Source organism: Oxyura jamaicensis, chromosome 7, assembly GCF_011077185.1.
Source record: "Oxyura jamaicensis isolate SHBP4307 breed ruddy duck chromosome 7, BPBGC_Ojam_1.0, whole genome shotgun sequence".
Lineage (NCBI taxonomy): Eukaryota > Metazoa > Chordata > Aves > Anseriformes > Anatidae > Oxyura > Oxyura jamaicensis.
Window position 1 is genome coordinate 33,833,667 of NC_048899.1, and position 21,279 is coordinate 33,854,945.

The following is a 21,279-nucleotide window of genomic DNA, read 5'->3' on the forward strand; positions in this document are numbered from 1 at the left end:
AGACTCTATAAAATGGAGGAAAACATTCAGATTTGTGATGAAACAAAACCACACATTTAAGTTTTTCACCTAAAGAGAAAAACAAATTAACCATTACCTTTATATTTTTGACAGAATAAATCTTTGTGTGTGACTTTACCGTGGAAATCAGAATTAATCTCATGAGCGAGTCCTTCAGAGCTGCCAGTCATTTGTCTGGGTGCATAACACTTGAGCAAAGTATTTTAACAGTTCTTCATTTAAGCTGCGCATAGCTTCTTGGGCCCTGCGTGTTAATTTGATTATAGGTTAGAAAAAGCACTTCCTCAGCCAGCTTTTTGCACGGGACCTGTAATATCAGGCTGTCACAGGGGTCTGTGATAGCAGACCGGCAGCAGCAGTAAAATCAAAGAAAGCCCAGGGGATTTGTGCTTGGCGCTGCACCACTGGAGCTAGCTGCTACTGACTTCAGAGGGAGCGATAGCTGTGCTACTGAAGCACATCCACAGCCAGACCCTAGGTTTTTACAACTAAGAGATGCTTTCTGCACAAGGTGTGAGTCTGGCTGAGTGTTTTCATATTGATAGCAATTGTTTAAAATCTGCTTTATGAGGTGAAGATGCATAGATTTTTGTTGTCCACTTTGTTTTTCATTGCTTATGTATTGACCCTCGATATGCAATGCAATGCTAAGGAAGACAACTGGGTGCCGTCAAGCAGAAAGATCATGTTACTCAGGTGTCATCCTTACGCTGTGATGTATTTTCCTTGCCACAGTATAGTGGTAGCGAGACAATTGCTTCCTCTGAGGGAAAACCAGCCCGTTACCATTTTCAGACTTAAACAGAGATTATCTTTTTCCAGGGTATGTACACTCTCTATCACCATGAAACTAGTACTGGTGGGTGTGTACAAACACTTGAGAATGACCAAAACCAGTGATGACCACAAAAGGAAGAAATGTACACCAAACCTGCACACCTGGTGGGTCTAATAAACTAAAACTCATCAATGTTTAATTACATCATTGCATATCCATGGGTAAAAGTCTGAAGGAAGAACTACTCACTCTTCACTTCAACAAATACGTACAACTACTACAACTCATAGAAATGCAGCTTCGTTTCATTTTCTTTTTTCTAGAAATAACACTCAATATTTGGACTTGATTCTTTGAGCCCTGTGTGTATAACATTCTTTGTGAAATTAGTGGGAGAGCTGTTTATTTAGGTTTGCATATAAACAGCTGAGAGTCGTCCTTACCACTTGTTCTTTATATTGTCACCTCCTAAAGTTCCCAATGAGAAACAGGTTCGTTTCCTGCTAAGTGTTGTCCAATTCAAGTAAAAGATAACCTCTCTGCCATTGAGTCTTCTTTAAAAAAAAAAAATATTTTCACGATCGATGCTCATTAAGAGACAAAATTTGCTTTGATTTCTTTTTTTCATCATGTGTCTGCCTGGTGGTTCCCTTGTGAGCGATGAGAGCGCTAAAGTGCAATGGTCTCAAATGAAAAGGATTGTTACATAAACAGTTTGATTATTTACGATACAGCACAAACACAGCTACAGTTTTAAAAGACTTTTTAACCTGATTGGAAAACATATTTCTCCAGAAGGTTAATGGGAATGCTGATTTTTATGACTGATGCTGGATCTCTGCAGTTGGTGGCCGCTGTGTCAGCCAGAGGACAGGTACGGAGTCTCACTGTGGTAGTTGTAATCAGGACAGACCTTCTGCACCAGTTTGTAATCTACGCTGTAAAAAGCAATGTAAATGCAGATAACTTTAAAGGGTTTAGAACACAACCAGGAGACATGGCTTTGAGTCTGCTCTTGATAGCAGATCTTGGAGGGGTCGAAATTGCACAAGGCAGTTTTTTTAGCGCGATCTGTTTTTTCGTACTCGATCCGGCAATTGAAGGACTTGGATTCCTTGGTCTCCAGCGTTGACTGCGGAGACGACTCAAACTCAACCACCTTGGAAGGTGGCACCAGGCTTACAGAAACGTTCCCGAGACCTGTGGAGTTATGTCGGAAATAAACACTGAAGGTGCCGTTGCCATGATCAACGATTTTCCCTGTGATCAGGAGGTTCAGTTTAACAGTTTTGATGTTAGAGTGGAAGTCGCCCCATCCAAACATCTTCTTGAATTTCCCAGTTTTTACGATAGGTCTGCGTTTAGTTCGTGCGAGAGATTCCTGAACTTCCGTGATGTTGGACAACCAATCCCAAAAGTTTTCTGTGCTGTCTGAGTAGGACACCTGGCCGTGTTTCAGTACTGGGGATGGCTTAACAAACAGGCGTAAGGGATTGATGATCCTGGAGTGGACCACGTTGTCGACCAATGTCTCTGCAGCATCCTTGTCTTCCCAGTCCAGCACGTCCGTGGCTTGCACGACTTGATTAGCATCACAAAATACCTGTTTCAAAACAGAAGAAGAATCGTATGAAGTATAAAAATAAAAATGTCAAGATCCAAAAGGAGCCATTAATATTTCTTTTTATATCAGTGGGGACTGAACCACATCTGTGCCAGTCACGCAGACTTCTGTAATGAGTAATTTCTACCGCCCCATGAAAGCTCAAGGATTTTATTCACAATAGCTTACAGCAGATGCAAAAAGCTCAATGGGAGCCATCCAGGGGAACAAATGCATAAATCTCTGGACAGGTCGAGGACTGTCACGTCTCAAGCACACTTTGCTCACAGATGTTAAATAAAACCATGCCTAAGGATGCAAGAAAACCTGAACAGCAAAGCAGCACCTCTGCTAAAAGATGGGGTGACATAGAAAAGCAGATTTTTTCCATTCTGTTTTCTTTCCTGCCAAATGCTTAAAATCCTCCTATCTGCACAATAACATGTTTATTATACATTTGTATTTTTGGTCTTGCCTCTTCCGTTCCTTCCCTAACGTGGTATGCCCACTTGTGCTCTCAGTTTGAGGCAGACTGTGAACGCAATCATAGCTTTTGGTGCATTGGTTGCAGGTGCTAAGCTGCCTGTATTTTGCCAGGCCTAACGTGCACAAAGAGCTGAGCAACTCCACTCACAGAGCACCTCTCTTGAAACACGACTAGAGCAAGCTAAGTCTAATGCAAAATAGTTTGCAATCAGAGAGCAAATAACAGTTCGTAGCAGTGACAAAAGGTGTTAGCTTTCAGACCCACGTGTCTCAGTAAATATCAGGTTCCCAACTTAACGCACAGAGATACTGACCAGGTACATTCTTCCTGCACACACCTTTGTGGGTTCCACCCCCAAAGAAAAACTCCTTCCTCCTCCTCCTGGCAAAACACTGTCCCGAGTTCATCTTGGATCTCGCAGGGCCAGGCGCTGGATGGCGGGCTGGGGAGGAAGGCGCGTCCCTCTGTAGGTAAATTATTTTCTTCTTTAGATTGGAAAGGGGGAAAAAGACACCAGCGATCACTCTCAGCCTGAGACCTGGTATGTCAAGTCTCTGCCTCCATGCTACGTTTTTTATGGCTGAGCTACGAACTCGGGAAAATAGGAGATCCTAATGGAAGCAGAGACGGATGCTTATCGGCACCAGCATGAGTACCACTGTCATAACGATGCTGGGGGAAGCTGTCACGGTGATGGAAAGCTCCTGGTGAAGCACCGCATGTTTATGCATGGGTCCTCAGCCACTGCTAAGCCAGCCCTGGGTCTGAATGTGAGCTGGGTGGTGCTGGGAGCAGCTGGCACCCCAGGAGGGAGCTCCCCACCACAGGCCAGGGCTGGCACCGAGGATGCGGAGGTGATGCAGGCGGGATGCTGTCCTCTGGCAGCCCCAGGTTCCAGCAGGGACAGGGCTGAAACGCCAGAAGCTTTTGCTCCAATTCAAAGTGCTAACGACCACTTGGAGGCACAGGCACCCACAGCTGGCTCCTCTTCCAGTACCTGCCTGGGGTCTGCAGGGGGCAAGATGAAGGAGCTCTGCTGGCCCCAAAGCCGCTCGGTGTGCAGGAGGTCCCGGCTTGCTGTCCGCACGCAGCTCTGCCTGTCCTTTGGCAAGGGCACAGCCATCCTTCTGGGCTGCTCTCCTTCCGCAGTGCTTATTGGTATGTGTGTAGCAGCTCTTTGGCTTTCCTCCCCTTCCTTTTAGGAAGAGATCTAGAGGGCATTGAGCCATGTGTTAGCGGTAATGCTCGGCATATGGCTCTTCTGGGGGTGCTCACTCCAAATGAGATAGCAGAGCATTGCTTTTGGAAGGGCTTCTTTCCGCAGGCTCCGATATAAAAAGGAATATGTAGTATAAGGTTCGGGGGAGCTATAGGATGGGAAACATTACCGCATGCTACAACAAGTCAGGATTGTCACATCGGGAAGGTACGAGGGCACAGTTATTTCAAAACCGGGGTGGTGGAATTGCGGAATTGCACCACGCCAAGCCACTGCCATGACATTTAATTGGGTATGTGTTGCAGTGAAGGAGCAGCTGGATCACAGTGAGACCTGCTGCTGGAGCTGCAGTGACATGGGCTGGTTCATGTGGCAATGAACTGGCTTTCATAACACAGGAATACAAAATCATTAATGCGTTGAATCATGAGGATGCAATATTCCTGTTTAAGGCACATACAGCACCCAATAAGCACTGCAGCTTCCTTAAAATTACTATGTTTTCCTTCCTCTCTCAAACAGCTTGAAGACTACAGGACTTGGGCAGCCTTAATTCTTGTCTCTGCCTCCTCCTGCTGCTGCCCTGTTCCCTCATCTCGTTGTAGGAACGAGGCTCGGGGGCTGACAAAGTCGTCGGCTCAGTCAGTCACAGGAAAGGGGACTTTGCAAGCAAATGGTACATTTGTTGTGTTTTGCAAACGTTCAATAAATGGTGTCTAACAAAGAACAGCCTGGTTCTGCTCGGTGCCCAGCGCAGGAGCACGAGTGAGGGCGCCTTGTTCAGAAACATGAATAATATTTGTACAAAACCCTTTGTGTGTGTGCACAGATTTTTGCTATTTTAAAAAAGCCTTCTGCCACATGAGAGAACCAAACCCTAACCCATCATTTGCTGCTACGCATTGCACAGACCCCTCAGGTGATGACAGCCTTTTGCTATTAGCAGGGATGGCCCGATGCGTTTTGTTCAGCTGGTTATTCACTTTGGTTAGCAATTTCCGGGAAATAAAAAAATCCGTATCAAAAGAGTGCAGCGCATGCTGGAAAAATGACCTCCTCAGCATCTTCCCATCTCACTGTGATGCTTCTCTATAGAGGAAAATATTGCTAGGAGGGTATCTGAAAAAATACTAGCTTAGGGAAGTTGGTATATACATTTAAATAGATGGCTATTGCTGTAGTTCTCCTCCGCTGCACCTGCATTTTCCCATTCCCTCCAACCCATCAATTCCCAAGCAGAGGAAATCGTCTCATCTATTTTCTGCATTACAGAGGCTGTAAACTGTCACCTGGTTACCCCAAAATTTCCATCAGACCGCAGACACTTTCCCGTACCGGGCATTATTTTGGACCTGTCGCGCTGCGCAGAACCCACAACACGCCTTGCCCTTTTGGTGGGGTACGCTACCCACAGAAGCATTTCAGACCAAAGCATAACGTCGTGGTTATTTGGGTGGTTTTCAGCCTCAAACCACTGGCTCTTCCTGCGTGCTTCTCTGAAAGATTGTGATTTCTCTTCAAAGCCTTTCCCTTCCATGAATGATTCTGATCATGGCAGAAAGGCACAGGGTTAAATGAGGTCCCTGTCAACTATTTTTAAGAAATTACCCTGTGTTGAAGCAACACCGGTATCAGTAAATGCTGTACTTTTTTTGTATTTGCCCCGTTAAATTTGCTCGCTCACCTGGAACCTGCTCCCACACCTTCCTCTGTTGGCAAGGCACTAAATAAAGGAGGAGTTGCCATGCAAGAGTTAACAGCTGTGATACTTCGGGGACTTTATCCAGGTTAGTCATCAATCACCAGCAATCATTTCTATAGCTTCACCCCTGCCAGGAATCATTTAAAAACCGCCGGCAATTAGCTGAAATAAATAGGTCTGGTGGGATAAACTGCTCTGAAGCACCAGTCTGCCACTCGCCGGTGCTGCAGCGAGCGTTTTATCCCGCAGACAAGAGAAAAACTCATCCTGGGGGAGCTTCCAGTGGGCTCCGAGCTCTCTGCTGGTCCCAGCCTTGCCGCTGCATCGCGAGGGTTTGTATTCACCTCACTGCTGTAGCTGCAGAGGATGCTGCCCTGGCTTCCTCGTGCTAATCTCAGCATCTTGCAAGCCACGCGCTGCAAGAATAAAGCAGAATCATTGAGCGGCCTCACAAAAACCTTGCTCTAAATGGGGGGGTAGGAGGAAGAGAAATAGCTCTGCTTTATCTGTTTGAAAATTCAATGATTTCAACACATTTATCAAATTTTAAATAATTTATGTCTTGACAGGCCTTATCAATTTTGCAAAGCACACACATTAACCAGATACAATGATCTCATATTAGCTTTTTCAGCATCTTACACCAGAGCCCAGGAAGATTAATAAAAATTCAGACCATCATCAATTAAACGGAAAAACATAAAATTGTGTTCCATTAAACCTTTTTTTTTTTTCAAGAAAATGATGACGGCTTCTAATAATTCATCACAACAAGCTGAGTTTGAACTTTACCGATTATTAAATACATTTATCCCAAAGGCAGAGGCTGCGATGGGTTTTATGGCAGCAGCTGTGACTGCTGTCAGGAATGCTTCAAGGAATTTAGGAATTAAGCAACATCTTTTAGCAGGACTAGATCTAAGTGCCATGGTTGTCCCGTCCAGTCACAGCCTCATTTTGCAGGATGTTATCAGCACACTGGCTGCAATTTTAAGATGGTTTAACTCTCATTTACCACTGCAGCGTTTGCTAGGAATGAAAGCTTTGAATTAACACCCAGGCAAAAATTCTTTTGGATACCTGGATCTTCAGCAGCCCAGACTTATGCGCAGGTTTTTGCTTGGAAAACTTTAGATTTTGCTTCCCTTCTCCCAGAAATGCTGCTGGGAAACTTTTGGCTTTCCCTTGAGAAAAGAAAATAAAAGATAATGTAAAAAGATGCTGCACCAAGGAACGAGTCGCTGCTTGCAGCGAGGTGAAGAGGTTTCATTGCCAGGCAGGTCCAAGGTTTTGCACTGATTCCTCCTCCACTGGACTTTGCAGTCAGCTGTGGGCCCTGGTCCCGATGCACCGAGCCATGGACACGCGGCTGCAGCTGCAGCAGGTGGGAGGCTGAGCTCATTGCAGGAAGCACGGAGCATCCCGCCGTGATCTGGGGCTTGTGCCTTTTCCCAGGAGCTGTTTTAAATCAGATAGAGGAGTTGAGATAAGCTGCTTTATTAGAAATTATTAAGTTCAAAAGTGTCTGTAAATACCTGAGGGCCTGGCAGCAGGGAATGTGGCTCACATACTGGGAAAATATCGAGAGCTGCAAAGGAACGCAACTTCTGCCTTTCTCTTCAGCTGTGAGGAAAGTATAAAAATTCCTCAGAGATGAAGCTAAGCTAACACAAGGTCCTGTATTTGATTGCTGGCTTTACTTCCCGAGACGAATCCTTCTGCTGCAGTGATGGAGGAGCTGCTGGCTGACCCAAGGGTGCTCGGGGTGGCCGCAGGATGCCCTGGTGGGAGCTGGGGGTGCCCCTGGGCCGGCACCACGGTGCAGCAGCCTTTGAGCCCTTGGTGGTGGACAGGAGCAGACTGAAGAGGGAAGGAAGTACGTTTGTCACAACTTCCAGAAATGAAAGGAATGACAGAAGGCATCGCAACTGGAGGCAAAGATCAGGCACTACCAAGCCTTATAGCCCATTAAATTTCCCACCTGTAAAGGAATCCTGCAAGGAGATTTCCCTCACGGAGGGACGCTGTGCTCGGGGCCGCGCCACGTCCTGCTGCCAGCCACTGGCAGTGTGATGCCCTCCTGCACCGAACCTCCCCAGCAGCTCTGGGAAAGTGCCAGAGCAGTGAAACAAGGATGTGACAGGAAGAAAACGGGGACTGAGTCAATCGGACTATCGATCCACATATTATTTGTGGATATTTATATTTCCTGACAATGCATATCACTGCCTGAAATTCAACAAATCCTGATAAACACGAATATAAACTTAAATACCTGAAGGAGACACGGCAGTAACAGCAAGCCCGAAGCTTTCTTTTACTGCTTAGGCTTTTGCCTTTCAGGAGTTTCAGATTGTCGTGGAAAGTAAGGCAGAAAACATAAATTGGAAACATAAAAGCAAATGTGCAGATTCAGCACCATTTCCCCCACTATAATACAGCAAGTTCCTCTTTTATTCTCATGGCAGAAATAGGGGAATTGAATGAAGTGGGTTCGCTGAGCGCCACTGAAAGGTGCTCTGCCATTTTTCTGCAAAAGATCTGAGAGAGAAAACCTCTATCCACATCTATGTACCCCTGAAGGCTACGGAAGGTAACAGGTAGAAATCTTTACTTTAACAAGAATATAGCTAACATTCAAATAATCCACAGACAAACGTATCAATCTAAAACAAATGGGCATGCTGAGAGAAGTTCCAATTCGGGCTATGGTTTCACTGCATATTTTTCAACAAAATGTATCCTCGATATCGTATTTTAGAGCAAAAAAATATCACTTTAAGATTCTCCACTTTTTTGTGAGAAAGCAAGATAGTATTTTACTAAAACAGCACTTTAATAGGGAAATAAATTTGGGAGGAGGAAGAAGCAGAAGAAAAAAGAAAGAAAAAAAAAAAAAAAAGCTTGTAATTAATGATTTTTCCAGAAAGGTATCTGTGGAAAGCATTTGCCATTTTACCCATAACCCCTACTAGTAGTTTCAGCTTAAGTGTTCCCTGCAGCCTCAATTGGATAAATTGCGTAGATGGCTTTTAAATGATATCCCTGTATTGCATTGATCTACCTTTTTGCTGAAACAACAGAAAATTCATTCTGAGAAATGCTTCTTGCCAAAAAAATGCGCACAATTCTGCTGTTGAAGACTTCACCTTATTCTACTTAAATCCCTTAAAGATTCCCTTAAAGCTAAAATAGAGATCTCTGAGATAAAGAATGGGTATCTTATTTGTTTATAGAAAAAAAAAAGGCTCATAATTTTGTCTGACATTGATTAGATATAAATGTTGGTATTACTAAGTAGTTTTTCTCTTTGCCACTTGTGAGGCATCCGGCTCTTTTTGAAGGGTGGGGAGGTAGTAGAGATGTAAACCATTCTATGACTGATCTGAAAAGCAGTGTCAGAACACCTCAATCAGTCACGATAGATAAAGAAATCTTAGTTGGGATCTGTACTTATATAAGTACCTAAAATATTCGAGAAGCATGTGTAGTTGATGAGAGGTCAGGAAAGGGAATGCTGCGGTGGGGGGGCTCAGCGGGGCAGCATCTCTGTTAGAGATGAGCTGCCCTTCAGCAAGTGAAATAAAAAGGTCATCAAGTCTATGAAATACTAATGACATAATCTGCCTAGATGGGACTTCTGAAGGACTTCCAAAGTCAGACAGCTAAAAGCTGAAAATCTGACTTTAAAAGTGGAAGTGCACTTTTCTCAAGGCCAGTTTCTGAACCTGGTAAGGGGAAGGGGGAACCGAAAGCTGACCTGAGCATACAGGTTCCTCACTGCAGTGGGCCAGGGGCTCTGGCCATTCGCCTGTGTGCCTGGAATGCTTCTTCTGGTGGGTGCCTTTTGGCCCCATTTGCTCCTGCCCCCCTCGCAGCCTCCCCCTGACCACCCTGCCTGCTGCCAGTGAGGCCAGGGCACCAGTCCAGCTTTCAGAAGGAAACACCTCAGCTGCTGGGGAGGCTGCACCGAGCTCCTTGAGGTCTCTGGCCCTGCTCCCTGGGCACCCGCAAAGAGCTTCTGGTGCTCTTTGAATCACCGTGTTCAGCTGCTGGAAGTTCAGGCTGTGCTCATGAAACCTATTTTGTATGGAGCTTAACTGGTGCTATGGACATGTATCAGCTTGTGGGACTGAGACTTGTCCTTTCGGATGAATCTGGCATCCCAAACAATATTTAGTTATTTTTAGAAGCCTGGTAAGCCTGTGAGATGTCCCAGGTGCTTTCAACCTCCACCACGCCACTTGCAGACACTGCTGAGCAGCTTGCACGACTAAAACCTAAAAAAGCTTCCTCCGACAGCAAATTGAAATGGAACCACTTCAAGTCCTTTGCCAAGACAGCACCTGCTGACCATTCGTCCGTTGAACTTTACAGTTAATAATTCTCTCTCCTACTTATTTCTTTAATGCCTGGGAGACTTCGCTTTACATTTGTGGAGATCAGTTCATTAAAATACTAATTTCAAAGTGTAATTATCTGTTGGTGAGCACTGCTGTTTGAACCAGCGGTAGCACTGATAGGCTCTGAACAGCAGGAGAGTTCACGGCTGCCCCAGTCCCACAAAGCTCCGAACAGAAGTCACCAAGGCACTCAGATGGAGGTGGGCATGCAAGGATTTGGGGGGAGAGGGGTTTTAAGAGTCACAGTAAACCATTAAGATGATTTTATGTGTCGGGGAAACTGCATTAATGTAAAACTGCTGTACCTGTTAGAAATCAACTTGATTTTACTCAAGTTGTCATCTAGGTTTTGTATGCCTTATAAATTTTAAATTAAAAATCAATTACAGAACAGCCCTTAATCTTGTCTTTGGAGTTGATTCATATTTGGATGAGAACTCCGAGACCCAGCTGACCTCCCTCAACGCTGAGCACGACACAGAAAATGGTGATTTTCTATCTCACCACTCACGTGCCATTGCTCATTTTTTTTTTACAGCATTATGAGGTAGAGTTTTAATAATCTAGCCAGATTAAATGAATAAAAGTATGCTCCTGACAAGTTAGAAACAGAGAGAAGCTGTGCGTTTCTAGCACATTTCAAACTCCGTATTATTACAGCACGTAAGAGATGATTAACAAAGAAAAATATTACAGTTATCTACTCCCTTTGAGAGTCTAACTAATGAACCTCTAACAGCTGCTGTTGAAAAATCAGTAACACTATCACTATCAATTTCAAGACAAAGCGCAGCTGACAGATGTTTGCAGTGATAAATCAGGCTGCACAAGGATTAAAATAACAAGCCCCAAATGGCCTTTAAAAGACAAAGGTGCTGTAGCAAACTATTTTCAGCCACTTTGGATACTGTCAAAAGTTAGATCACTGATACAATTATCTTGCAAAACAGTAATGGCCAAAGTAATATGTTACGCAAAATCTAACAATGGCAATACTGGAGCCAAGTTTTTGAAAAGAACAGGTTTTATATTCATTTGCGCTTTTAATGGCAGGACTGAGAATGCCGTGCTGCCCTGAATATTACTTCTGGGAACGAGCTATGAAAAGCGTGCGCTGGGCTGAAGCATAAAATGTAACTGAATTGCATTCTTGTACATTTTAATTAATCCTATTTTAAAGCGAAGAGTTATATTTTAATAGGCAATGAACACACACATTTAAATAAGGCATCAGATTTTTCTGTTGCTTCACTGCAGGCTGCGTTTCCTAACAACCTGAAGAGACGGAGATAGTTAAAAGGGTCCATCCCAGGAAGGCCGTGTGTGTCTGCTTGCAGACTGCTGCCTTCTGTGGGACCCCGCTGTAATGAGGGGAGAGAGAGACAAACTCAACATATCTGAACTTGATTTCAGCTTTCACTGTTGTGTGCCTCTTGCCAGAGGGTGTGTAACTCTCTGTTGGGTTAGGAAATGTCCCGTTTGAGGAATGAAATGCATGAATATTGTCCTGACATTGGCCTCGGGCTTGCCAGGCCGGGCACGCTGTGCGTTGAGGGGCCTGGCAGCAAGGCTTGGCAATCCCTTGTCAATCTTCCGCCCCGCCATCTGAAGAGGATGTGTCCAAGAGCTGGGCAGGGATGTGGGGAACAATCATAATCACAAGGCCAACGCTTGCCTCTAGAAAATCCATTTCAGTGTTTGCTTTCTGCGTGGTGACCCTTCCTGGAAACCTGACTTCCAGGCTCCGCTGGAGGGTAGGCCAAGGCAGAGGAGGAAGGCGGCCTATGGCTCTGGAAGAGCTGCTGCTTGCAGGGCTGAGCAGCACAGGGCCCCTAGAGGCTGGCAGCAAGCATGAGGGGGGACGTCTGGGGAGAAGACCCCTGCCCGCAGCCTTGGGGTGCGATGGGGCCTGGGGCCTGGGCCTGGGCCTTGGGACGACAGCCCCCTGGTGCAAGCACAGCCCGGCCCCTTCTCGCTGCCCACCCCAGTGTGGGCATGAGGGGGGGAGACCATGGCAGTTTTCTAAACTAAATTAAAGTCTTTTTCCTTTTGAAGCCACCTAGCGTGAGGGAGCACACGGGGGCACTTCCAGATACTTCATTGCTGCCTACACACAAGCATGCATGCTGTTTTCCGAAATGAATTACCCTCTTAAAGAAGAGAAGATCATGAACTGATGCTGCCTTATGATTAAGTTTGAAGGCGAAACAATATTACCCTTTGACCAGCAGCAGTCAGCCATGCGTGCAGCTGCTGTGCACTGCACTGTGGTGTAGTAGCACTGACTTACACTGTAAGGTCCTGTTTAAACTCAAATTTAATCCCTTTTAATTTAGTCAGCCATCTTTTGTGTCCCCAAGAAAAGGAAAAACAGAATTCCTTCCAGCTTGAATTTGGTTGTGCTTTGAAGATCTGGGGAGCAGTTAGAGATTAGTTGGTCAAATCCTTTCTAAATTAAAAGCTTCCTAAAATAGAAATATTTTCCTTAGCAATTTTTTAGCTGCTTATCAATCTAAGAACTCAACTTTCTGGATTAATGTTAAAAACAAAGAATCCACAACTACTCTCATTCAAGACCCCTGCTAGATACATGAAATGTTAATTCCAAAATGAAATGGCAGTTTTGAGACACTTAAATGGTGAGGTCCCAATTTGAAATCCAGCCGCCATGTGATTTTTAACAGGGTTTAACTAGAAGTTATTTAGTCATCTGGCATGTACCCAGGTGCACCAAAGTCATGACTTGGGTTTGAAAAACAGAGAAGGGATGACTTTGACATCCAGTTCACCTGGAAGACTGTCACAATACATGCCTGGCTTGTTCCTGTTCAACAATTCACAGAGGTGTTTAGTATCTAGGATCTTTAAATATGCACTCAAAGAACACAAAAAGGATCTGAAAAAAGAAAGGCTTACATCAGACATCAATGTTACGTTCTAGCACAATAGGAGTTAATACAAATTGCTGTCATTTGCATATAAAAATATAATTTCAAATCTATTTGCTCCACATATGCTATATCTGTATCAAAGAAAAAGGGAATACATTCAGTGCATCTTTACATCTTTCAATCTCTCTTTTACTGTAAATTACTGTGCACATCACCCCAAGTATTAATTTGGTCTCATCACAAGATGCATTTGATGCATTTCAATTAGCATTTACAGAATAACGTTTCCAGGTTGTATAAAAGAATGATACCGGCAGGGTGCTTGCAGTTGGTGAAACAAGCACTAAAGGCAGATAAATCACCCGCTGGCAGACCAGGGCTGGGGGAGATGGGACTCTAGCACAGCGCTTTCAAGGCACACACATCTAAAATGTATAGCCTAGAAAATGTACAACCCTAGAAAAGAGACAGCAGGAAGCATTCTCTTCATATGCATATTAAAGGTGTTTTAGAGGAAAGGCTATGAAAATACATGACCTTAAAAAGTCTTCCCTGTGTTACCATGAATAATGCAAATAGGAATCCAGATTTCGGTGGATACATGTGTTCTAACAGCTAATGTTTCTGTCCACTCTGTTTCCCAAACCTTTGACTACAAACACCTCAGAAGGCCTAAATATGATGCCAGTTTGGATAACCATTCGATGAGAAATCTCTGCCCTGTTGGCTTTGTTGACTTCACTCACAGCAGACGTTTTTCCCAAAAGTTTAGATAATGTCTGTGTTATTCTGTTCTCTGTCAACAACCCCCATGATTCTCTTCACTGGTCCTGCCCTTGACTATGTACAGTAACAAAAAAAAAAAAAGTGTCTCTTTTAAATCAGTTCGTTTAAATTTCCTTTGGGATTTTTGTTTTTCATTTGATTACAGTGGTGAGCTCTTGGGCAGATAATGAATGTCCTTCTGATCTGCTTTCCAGAATCCATAACCGCAAACAAGACTTACAGGTCACTGCTTAATTCACTTACTGTCTAAAAGGGTTTAATACGAAATCAAGTCTTTCTCATTAAGTAGCCAAATTCTGAGTCTGTACATAAAACCTAAGCAAAATATACGAGTGAGTTTGGGACTGAGATTATTCATGCTGCTTGTTAACACTCAAAACTGAACAAATTGGGGTTGGGAGGAACAGATTTTTAAGCAAGAGATATGAGATGTGATCCAATAAGCAGAAGGTACAAAGAGCAGATGACGTGTAAGTAAAGTCAGGCTCAAAAAGGCACACATTCCTTCTTGTTTTTAATGCGTGTTTTCATACAGATTGAGGAGATCAAAGGAGACAAATCTAGCTGTAACTGCTGCCTAGGCCAAAGCTGGTAATAAGCATAAGACAGCCAAAAAAACAACTCCGTTGTAAATGTTTTAAAGTGCCTCCTCTGCATACCAATGGTGGTTCTACAGGGACTGCAAGTAATCCCTTGTATTAAAATTGAATGTGCTGCCCTACTCAATCAATTACAAAGATTTTTAAAAGTCTATAAATATGTATGTGCATGACTGAATCAGTAATAAAAATGTGATTTTATAAATCTCCAAGTTTCCGTGCTCGGGTCAATAGACTGCGCTACATCAAACAACGTTACGAGTCCTGATACCTGAGAAGTGCCGGCTGGCTGTGATGATGAAGCCTTCCAGGAACGGCTGGCTTGTCTGTGCCACCTGCCTGCACTGCTGCAGGGGAAGGACGCAAGGAGCACAGCACTGGCACCGGGTGGCACTGGCACAGGACACATCCAAACCCTGGGGAGATGTTAGCAGCAGGAGGCAAGCATTAAGTGCAGTGAAATTAGCCTAGCCATTTTTCTGCTGTTGCATTAGTGAGATAACCAGGGAGGCCCTTGCTTGCTTCTTTTCTCTGCCCTTTCTCCAGCAGTTAAAGAAACAGTCCGGGTTTTTGGTGCCCTGAGGCTGTGGTTCCACATTCCCCGGTGCCAGTTCCCTGTGTGCCAGGCTCACCCATCGCTACAAACTTAATCTGAATCAGGATTATCCATCTAATTAGCCAGAGTATATGCATAGTTTTGGATTAGAAATTTCTAAATAAATCTGTTTCACTGTTTCCTCCTTTGGGGTGGAAGCAGAGAACCTTTCAGCTGCTCTTTGAGGTGTAGCAGCTCCTTGCTGTCCACCACTCATGCACCAAGGAGAGCAGGACTGCTGGACTCGCAGTGAGATACATGTGTTGCTATCACCCATGATAACAAGAGCTTGAATACATTATTTCACTGAACAGAGACTTCATATTTCCAAATCATGCTCCAGAAAAAAATCTTGGCAGATCTCCTTCCAGTCAGCAAAGGGCGACACCTCATTAGTGTAGATAAGATGTTTGTGGCTTGCGTCTGAGTTTGTTTACAGCTCAGCTGAATTTCAGCCAAAATTCTGATAGCTGAATATGGATCGAAATGTCTAAACAATTTTGATGTGCACTTCATTGCTGCTCAATACTCAGAAGGGGATATTTTCTCCAGGGTGCCAGCAGCATGTTTCACTTAGCTGCTTTTTCTCCCCTTGTCCTCACGGTCACTATGCACGACAAACCTAGCCCAGCTGGGAGGGAGGAGGAGAGGTCGCTTGCTCCTCTCTCGGGAACGGGCTGCTGCTTTCCCGGCCTCCTGCTTCTCCCACTGCTGTCCCTTCTCTCAACGTACAAGAGCTCCTCCTGCTGAGGTCCGGATTGAGGAATGTGTGTCTGCCATGCACCAACAGCTTCCCTGCTCCTTGTGCTCCTGCCCAGTGTCATCCTGCCTAGTGCTGTAGGCTGGCAGTGGCCACCACCACTGGTCCTTGCACTTCTGAGGGTCCTCTTCTGTGTACCCAAGTGCCCTGGGAACACCCTCATTCCAGATTGCCGCTGAAAGGGTGTTCAGCCATGTACACAAGAAACTGAGAAAAGCAATGAATTTCAGTAAGTGTCTCAAGAGCCACGTTGGCTGCAGATTTGCCTTCTTGCGTCTGATTGCTACGGGCTAGGCTCATGCAAATAACTGGTATGTGTGATCGTTTCAAAAGTGAATTATAACATCACGTAGTGCTGAGAGAACATATTCTATAGCAGAAGATCAAGAATGGCTAGCCACTGCCCTTGGTTTTAATTATTTATATTATATGATAAATGACTGAACAAGATATACGTGCTTTTATTGCTACACTCACGACTTCAGCTGAGCAGCTCTTATTTTTTGCTATATGGCTAATATTGTAATTAAACCTTGGTATACACTTTGGGAATTATTAAAAAGCCTTCTGAGCTGTGCTGCGCAAAACACTTCTTACAGAACCGTTCCTTTTCTTTTTCATTCATGTTTATATTATTTATATAACTGAGAGAGGGAATGAAATCACACAACCTACAAAAAAAGAGTGAAAAACAGGGCCTTACTTGTTCCCAGTAGTAAAGAAATGTAGCGTTAAGACTTGAAACTCATTTCCAATTTTCTGTGTTCGTAACACGGTCTCTAAACAGTGCATTATCTCACATACCAGATGTGCAGCAGTATCTAGGTACAACAGGGTGCGATAAGTATGGAATTTCAGCCTTATTTCTTCTTTTATGCTTTAAGTCAAATCCTTACTCTGATTTTAATTTAGGTTTCTGCCTTGTTTTGGTGTGTTTTAGAGGGTTTGAGAGTGGTGGGGAGTTTGGCATTCAATTACAGACATGGAAAAAGAAATCAGCTGGGATTCAGAGTATCTTAAGTTAACAGCACAAGAGAAATCAACATCCAAGCCTCTAATTTTATTTAAATTGGTGTAAAACTAGACTATAGAAACAACTTATGCTGATGTGATTAACTCCACTCAAGTGGAATTTGGCCCCAAGACAACAGTCTCTTGGCTGATTGCAGCAAGCTGCGTTTGGAACTAAAATAAAGTGGAGGGATCTTGAAAGTTACTTGAATCACTGTCAAATGCCATTCTGAAAATACTATTTGCCTATTAAGTAATTTGAACACATTTAAATAAATAGCCCATTTATTTTTGTGTTACTAAGAGGTACACCAATAAAAAAAAAAAACAATTAGTGTTCTCTCTCAGCTGAGATGCGGTAACCTCATAAAGCAATCAAACGGTGTTGCAAGAGCATGTTTTTCATTTATAAATAGTCACCCTGGAAATAGAGGAAATAAAACTTTGCACCAGGCTGAATATAAAAACTTGGATACAGCATGCTAATTTTCTGGTATGTTAATAGCATTTGGGAGTTGGAAGGTGGGAGTTTCAGCTCAAGGGAAAAGAGAGACCACAGTGGGGGAAAACTGGCTTTATTCTTCAAGGCACTTTTCGTCCTGCTGTTTCTCAGGGAAGGTTCCTTTGTCTGCAAGGAGTCTTCGAGAGCTCTTTGGATTCAAAGGAAACTTCTTGCTGGTTTCTGTGGGCTTTGACTGGGGCCCAGAGTCTGAACATCAGCATGGTGCTGAGCAGCCCCATAAGACACGAAGGAGGTTTCTGTGAACATTGAAAAGGTTCAGTTCCTTGCAGGATCAAACGGCTGCACACCTTTAAAGAAGCTGAGCATGATATACAGTGCTTCCTTCCAGTCAGCCACAAATGAATGAGCTAATTATTTTTTTTTCCTCTGGTATAGTCCAATTTAGTTGCTAAGCCAATCACATTGAAATAAATCAACCATATTGTTACATAATTCTTTTTAATAAACAGAGATATCATTACATGCACTAGGTTCTAAGGGTGCCAGATGCTCCTAAACAGGGAGTCTAATTTATATCATTGATTTCAAGAAGCAACCCATTCATGTGTGATAGCTGTTATCTCAGTTTAAAGTATCTCATATATAAATGAGAGCACAGATGAGCAAAACGTGGACCTTACTTAATTCCCCATCACACAATCACACAAAACTGTTGTCCAAAACAGTGAATAAATGGCTTTGCTGAGGTTGTTCTGTTTAACACAGTTAATGTGTTCTGCGCACAGTTACTGTGCAGCAGAACAGAGAGGCAAAAATACCCTCTCAAAATTATTGCACCCAACGTGATGAAAAAACACTTGATCTTCAAAAAAACAAACATTTTGCTCAAGTGAGAAGCTAAGCTGGAAGGTTATGTCTCTGTAATGTGAAGGATGGTTCATGGCCTCACCCGTGGCTGCCAGCCCTCAATGCTCCCCAGAGCAGAGCGCTCCGGGAGCCAGCGGGGACTGCCACAGACTTAGTGCCTCAGACAGGGCAGGAAAGCCAGTCCCCCCCTGCAAAAAAAAAAGATTATGTTCTTTAGTTTTGATTAAGGCTTCAAGGATACTATTAGAGGAGAGGGGAAGCAGAGGGGTTCCCCTCAAATACTGTCAGTGACGTAGGCTCCCTCAGAGAAGAACATAATGCGCAGATCTAGCCCAGTAATCAAAGGTTGTTTTTATCTTTCATGCCCTTGGTTTAGGCTTTTTTTTTTCCACCCTTGGAGGAGATTATACAAAACAAAAACCATCTTGGTTTGTTTTTTTTTTTGTCAGCTTCACCGGGGGGCTGAGTGAGTCACACAGAAGCCAAGGTAGGCCGAGGAAGCTTAGCTGACTCCGCGAGGCCCTCAGCAAGCCTTTCTGTGAGGAACTGCCGCTGAGCAGTAATAACCTTCACCCCTCGGAGATGGACACCACCAGGACATCATTGAGAGGGAAGAAATGGTGATTACCGAACATTTTTGCTGCTCCCATGCCTACCACCCAAGCTTGTTCCTGCTTATTTTGGACCTCAACGAAACAGCCTTAGCTTTGTGTGTTTACACGGACAGCGATGATTGAGAGCTACTTCTCTGGAAAAAAGCTGAAGGAAAAACCCCTGTGGTTTCCATTTGGACATTAGAGGCTTGATGTGTTTTGCTGTCACGTTCTATTTTTAAATGCATGACACTGCACAGGTGTTCAGACTCCAAATCCTTGGCTAAATCTGTCATCTCTCAGCAGCTTGTCACTATATCAACTAACAAACTAAGGGAGAACCAAGTTCCAGTATGGTAGAAAACTGCAAGTGCTTGACAACGGTTGACCACAGTTTCTTTCCGTCACTGAATTGATCAATTTTCAGGTGTTACATTTGCTTTGAGTTCATTTGTCTACCTAGAATTACTCAATTTAGTAATTTATCCACAAGCCCTTAATTTGTAGGACACAAGCTAACAGACAATTAAAAATGCAAATCATTTTTGCAGGAGCAAAAGTTGTTAGTCTAACTCAAAGCACAGGCTGGCACTTTTACCTCTGAGCTTGCCATCTGTAATACACTGGTTGAATTCATAAAGACAAGATTTATGGTGAATTGCAAATCATCTTCCTGCGTCTGCCTTAAGCGACATTATTTCTGTACCTGTGGGTATAGCTGAATGTAATACAGCTAAGAATCTAATAATCAGTACTTTAGGCAAGAGATTCTACTCCAAAAGGTAGCTAACCCACACTCATGTTGTTCTGGAACTTTTTGTTCAATCTTTTGCATTGCTGATGAGGACTTTAGGGAAAAATGTACCATGTTCAAGCTACATAGAAGGAAGGTTGAAGCAGTTCGTACAGGACTGCTGCTCCAGGGTGACCAGGAGAGAGCATGTTGCTGCTTCCCCTGGAGCACCCTCATCCTACAGAAATGTTTCCGATGCCCAGAAGCACATTTGCTTCTGACTCCACATGGCTATTTGCTGCTGCAGCATTGGAAGACCAAACTGAAGACCCATGTTTGCATGTTTTAGATCTCCCTAGATAGACCTATAGTGGATCATCATGCCCACCTCGCTCATCTAGAAGGAAAAAAAAAAAAAAGTGAACTATTCCTTTGCAAGAGATTCTTTAAAATTTAGCTTGATTTAGATCATTTAACAAGAACATCACTAAACAAGAACAGTGGTGCCTGTTTCTGTGGCGTGCTATTGATTATGTAGTGTAGATTCATTGCAATAGATGAATTTGACTCTTGTACGCCTAAGCACAAATAATTCAAGTCCCCTGAGATGTTGATTCTATTCCCTATGCAATCTTTACTATCAGTAGAAAAGAACTGAGTAAGGGATCCCCTGAGCAATCCCAACCCGTACACAGACTATGAGAGCGATGGGTATCAACCAAGCATGCTGAGCAAGCTAGCTGATGTCTCTATAAGGTTGTTCTCTATCAGGTTTGAAAGTATTTGTAGACTGGGAGATGTCCCTGATGACTGGAGAAAAGCAAACATAGTGACCGTTCTAAAAAAAAAAAAAAAACACAAACAAACAAACCAAAAAAAAACCAAGAACAATCTGGGGGATTACCAGCTGCTCAGACTCCCTTTCAGCCCCTGGGGAAATCATGGAGCAAATCCTCTCTAAAGTCTTGTCTGGGCACATGAAGGGGAAGATGATGACTGGGAATAGCCAGTCAGATTTACCATGGATTTACTAAATTTGCCATGCTTGACTAAACCGATTGTCAAACATTTATCAAAATACTAGATCTGGAGGTTGGGGGATAACAGAAGAAAGTCATCTACTTTGGTTAGCCATATTTAACACGGGATGTTACAGCCTGGATGAGTAGACTACCATTTGGGTGTAAAAGTGGCTGGACCCTTGCTGGAAATCAGTAAGAGTCCCATGCTTCTACAAGAGTGTAGACAGAATTCACAAAGGGATTTTCTTGGGTTAAGTCTTCATAATCATGAGTGTTACTGAAAGGTTTTAAGGTGGTTTGCTATAAAGCACAGTGTAAACAAACAAACAAAAAATCAGAACTGCATAAGATGATTTTAAAAATGTTGTTTACTTCTTATTTCTTTATAAAGTTAGTTTCAGAATATATTAATTGAAGTTGTTGCTGTCGAGACTGAAGAATCTGAAGGAGGGACTTAATACAGGTGCAAGTATTTAAGTTAACTTATTCCTCTTAATATTTGCAGTGTACTTCAATCTACCAAGGTCCAGACTTATGCCAGAGGTGCAATAAAATGTGACAGAAGTACAGCCTTCCACAGGTTAAGCAAGCAAGGCCAGCAGAAGAGGTACTGCCACCCGGTCCTCCCACTCGTAGTCTATCCTTCATCGGAGAAATGCCTGTGCTAAGATGCTGGAAATGATCCATTAAAAATATTTTACTAACAGCTTTATTTTTTAAACATGGTGACTAACAGTTGATTACCT

At 43.5% G+C, this 21,279-nt stretch overlaps 1 protein-coding gene across 1 annotated transcript in view; it reads right to left on the bottom strand.

Moving 5' to 3' along the window:
- Nucleotides 1–1,417: 1,417 nt before the first annotated feature.
- The window catches only part of NXPH2 (neurexophilin 2), a 33,030-nt gene continuing 13,168 nt past the window's right edge, over nt 1,418–21,279 (bottom strand). Inside the window, exon 2 of the mRNA XM_035332201.1 lies at nt 1,418–2,402. Coding sequence (XP_035188092.1) covers nt 1,659–2,402 — 744 coding nt within the window. The 3' untranslated portion in view covers nt 1,418–1,658. The remainder of the gene's footprint in view (nt 2,403–21,279) is intronic.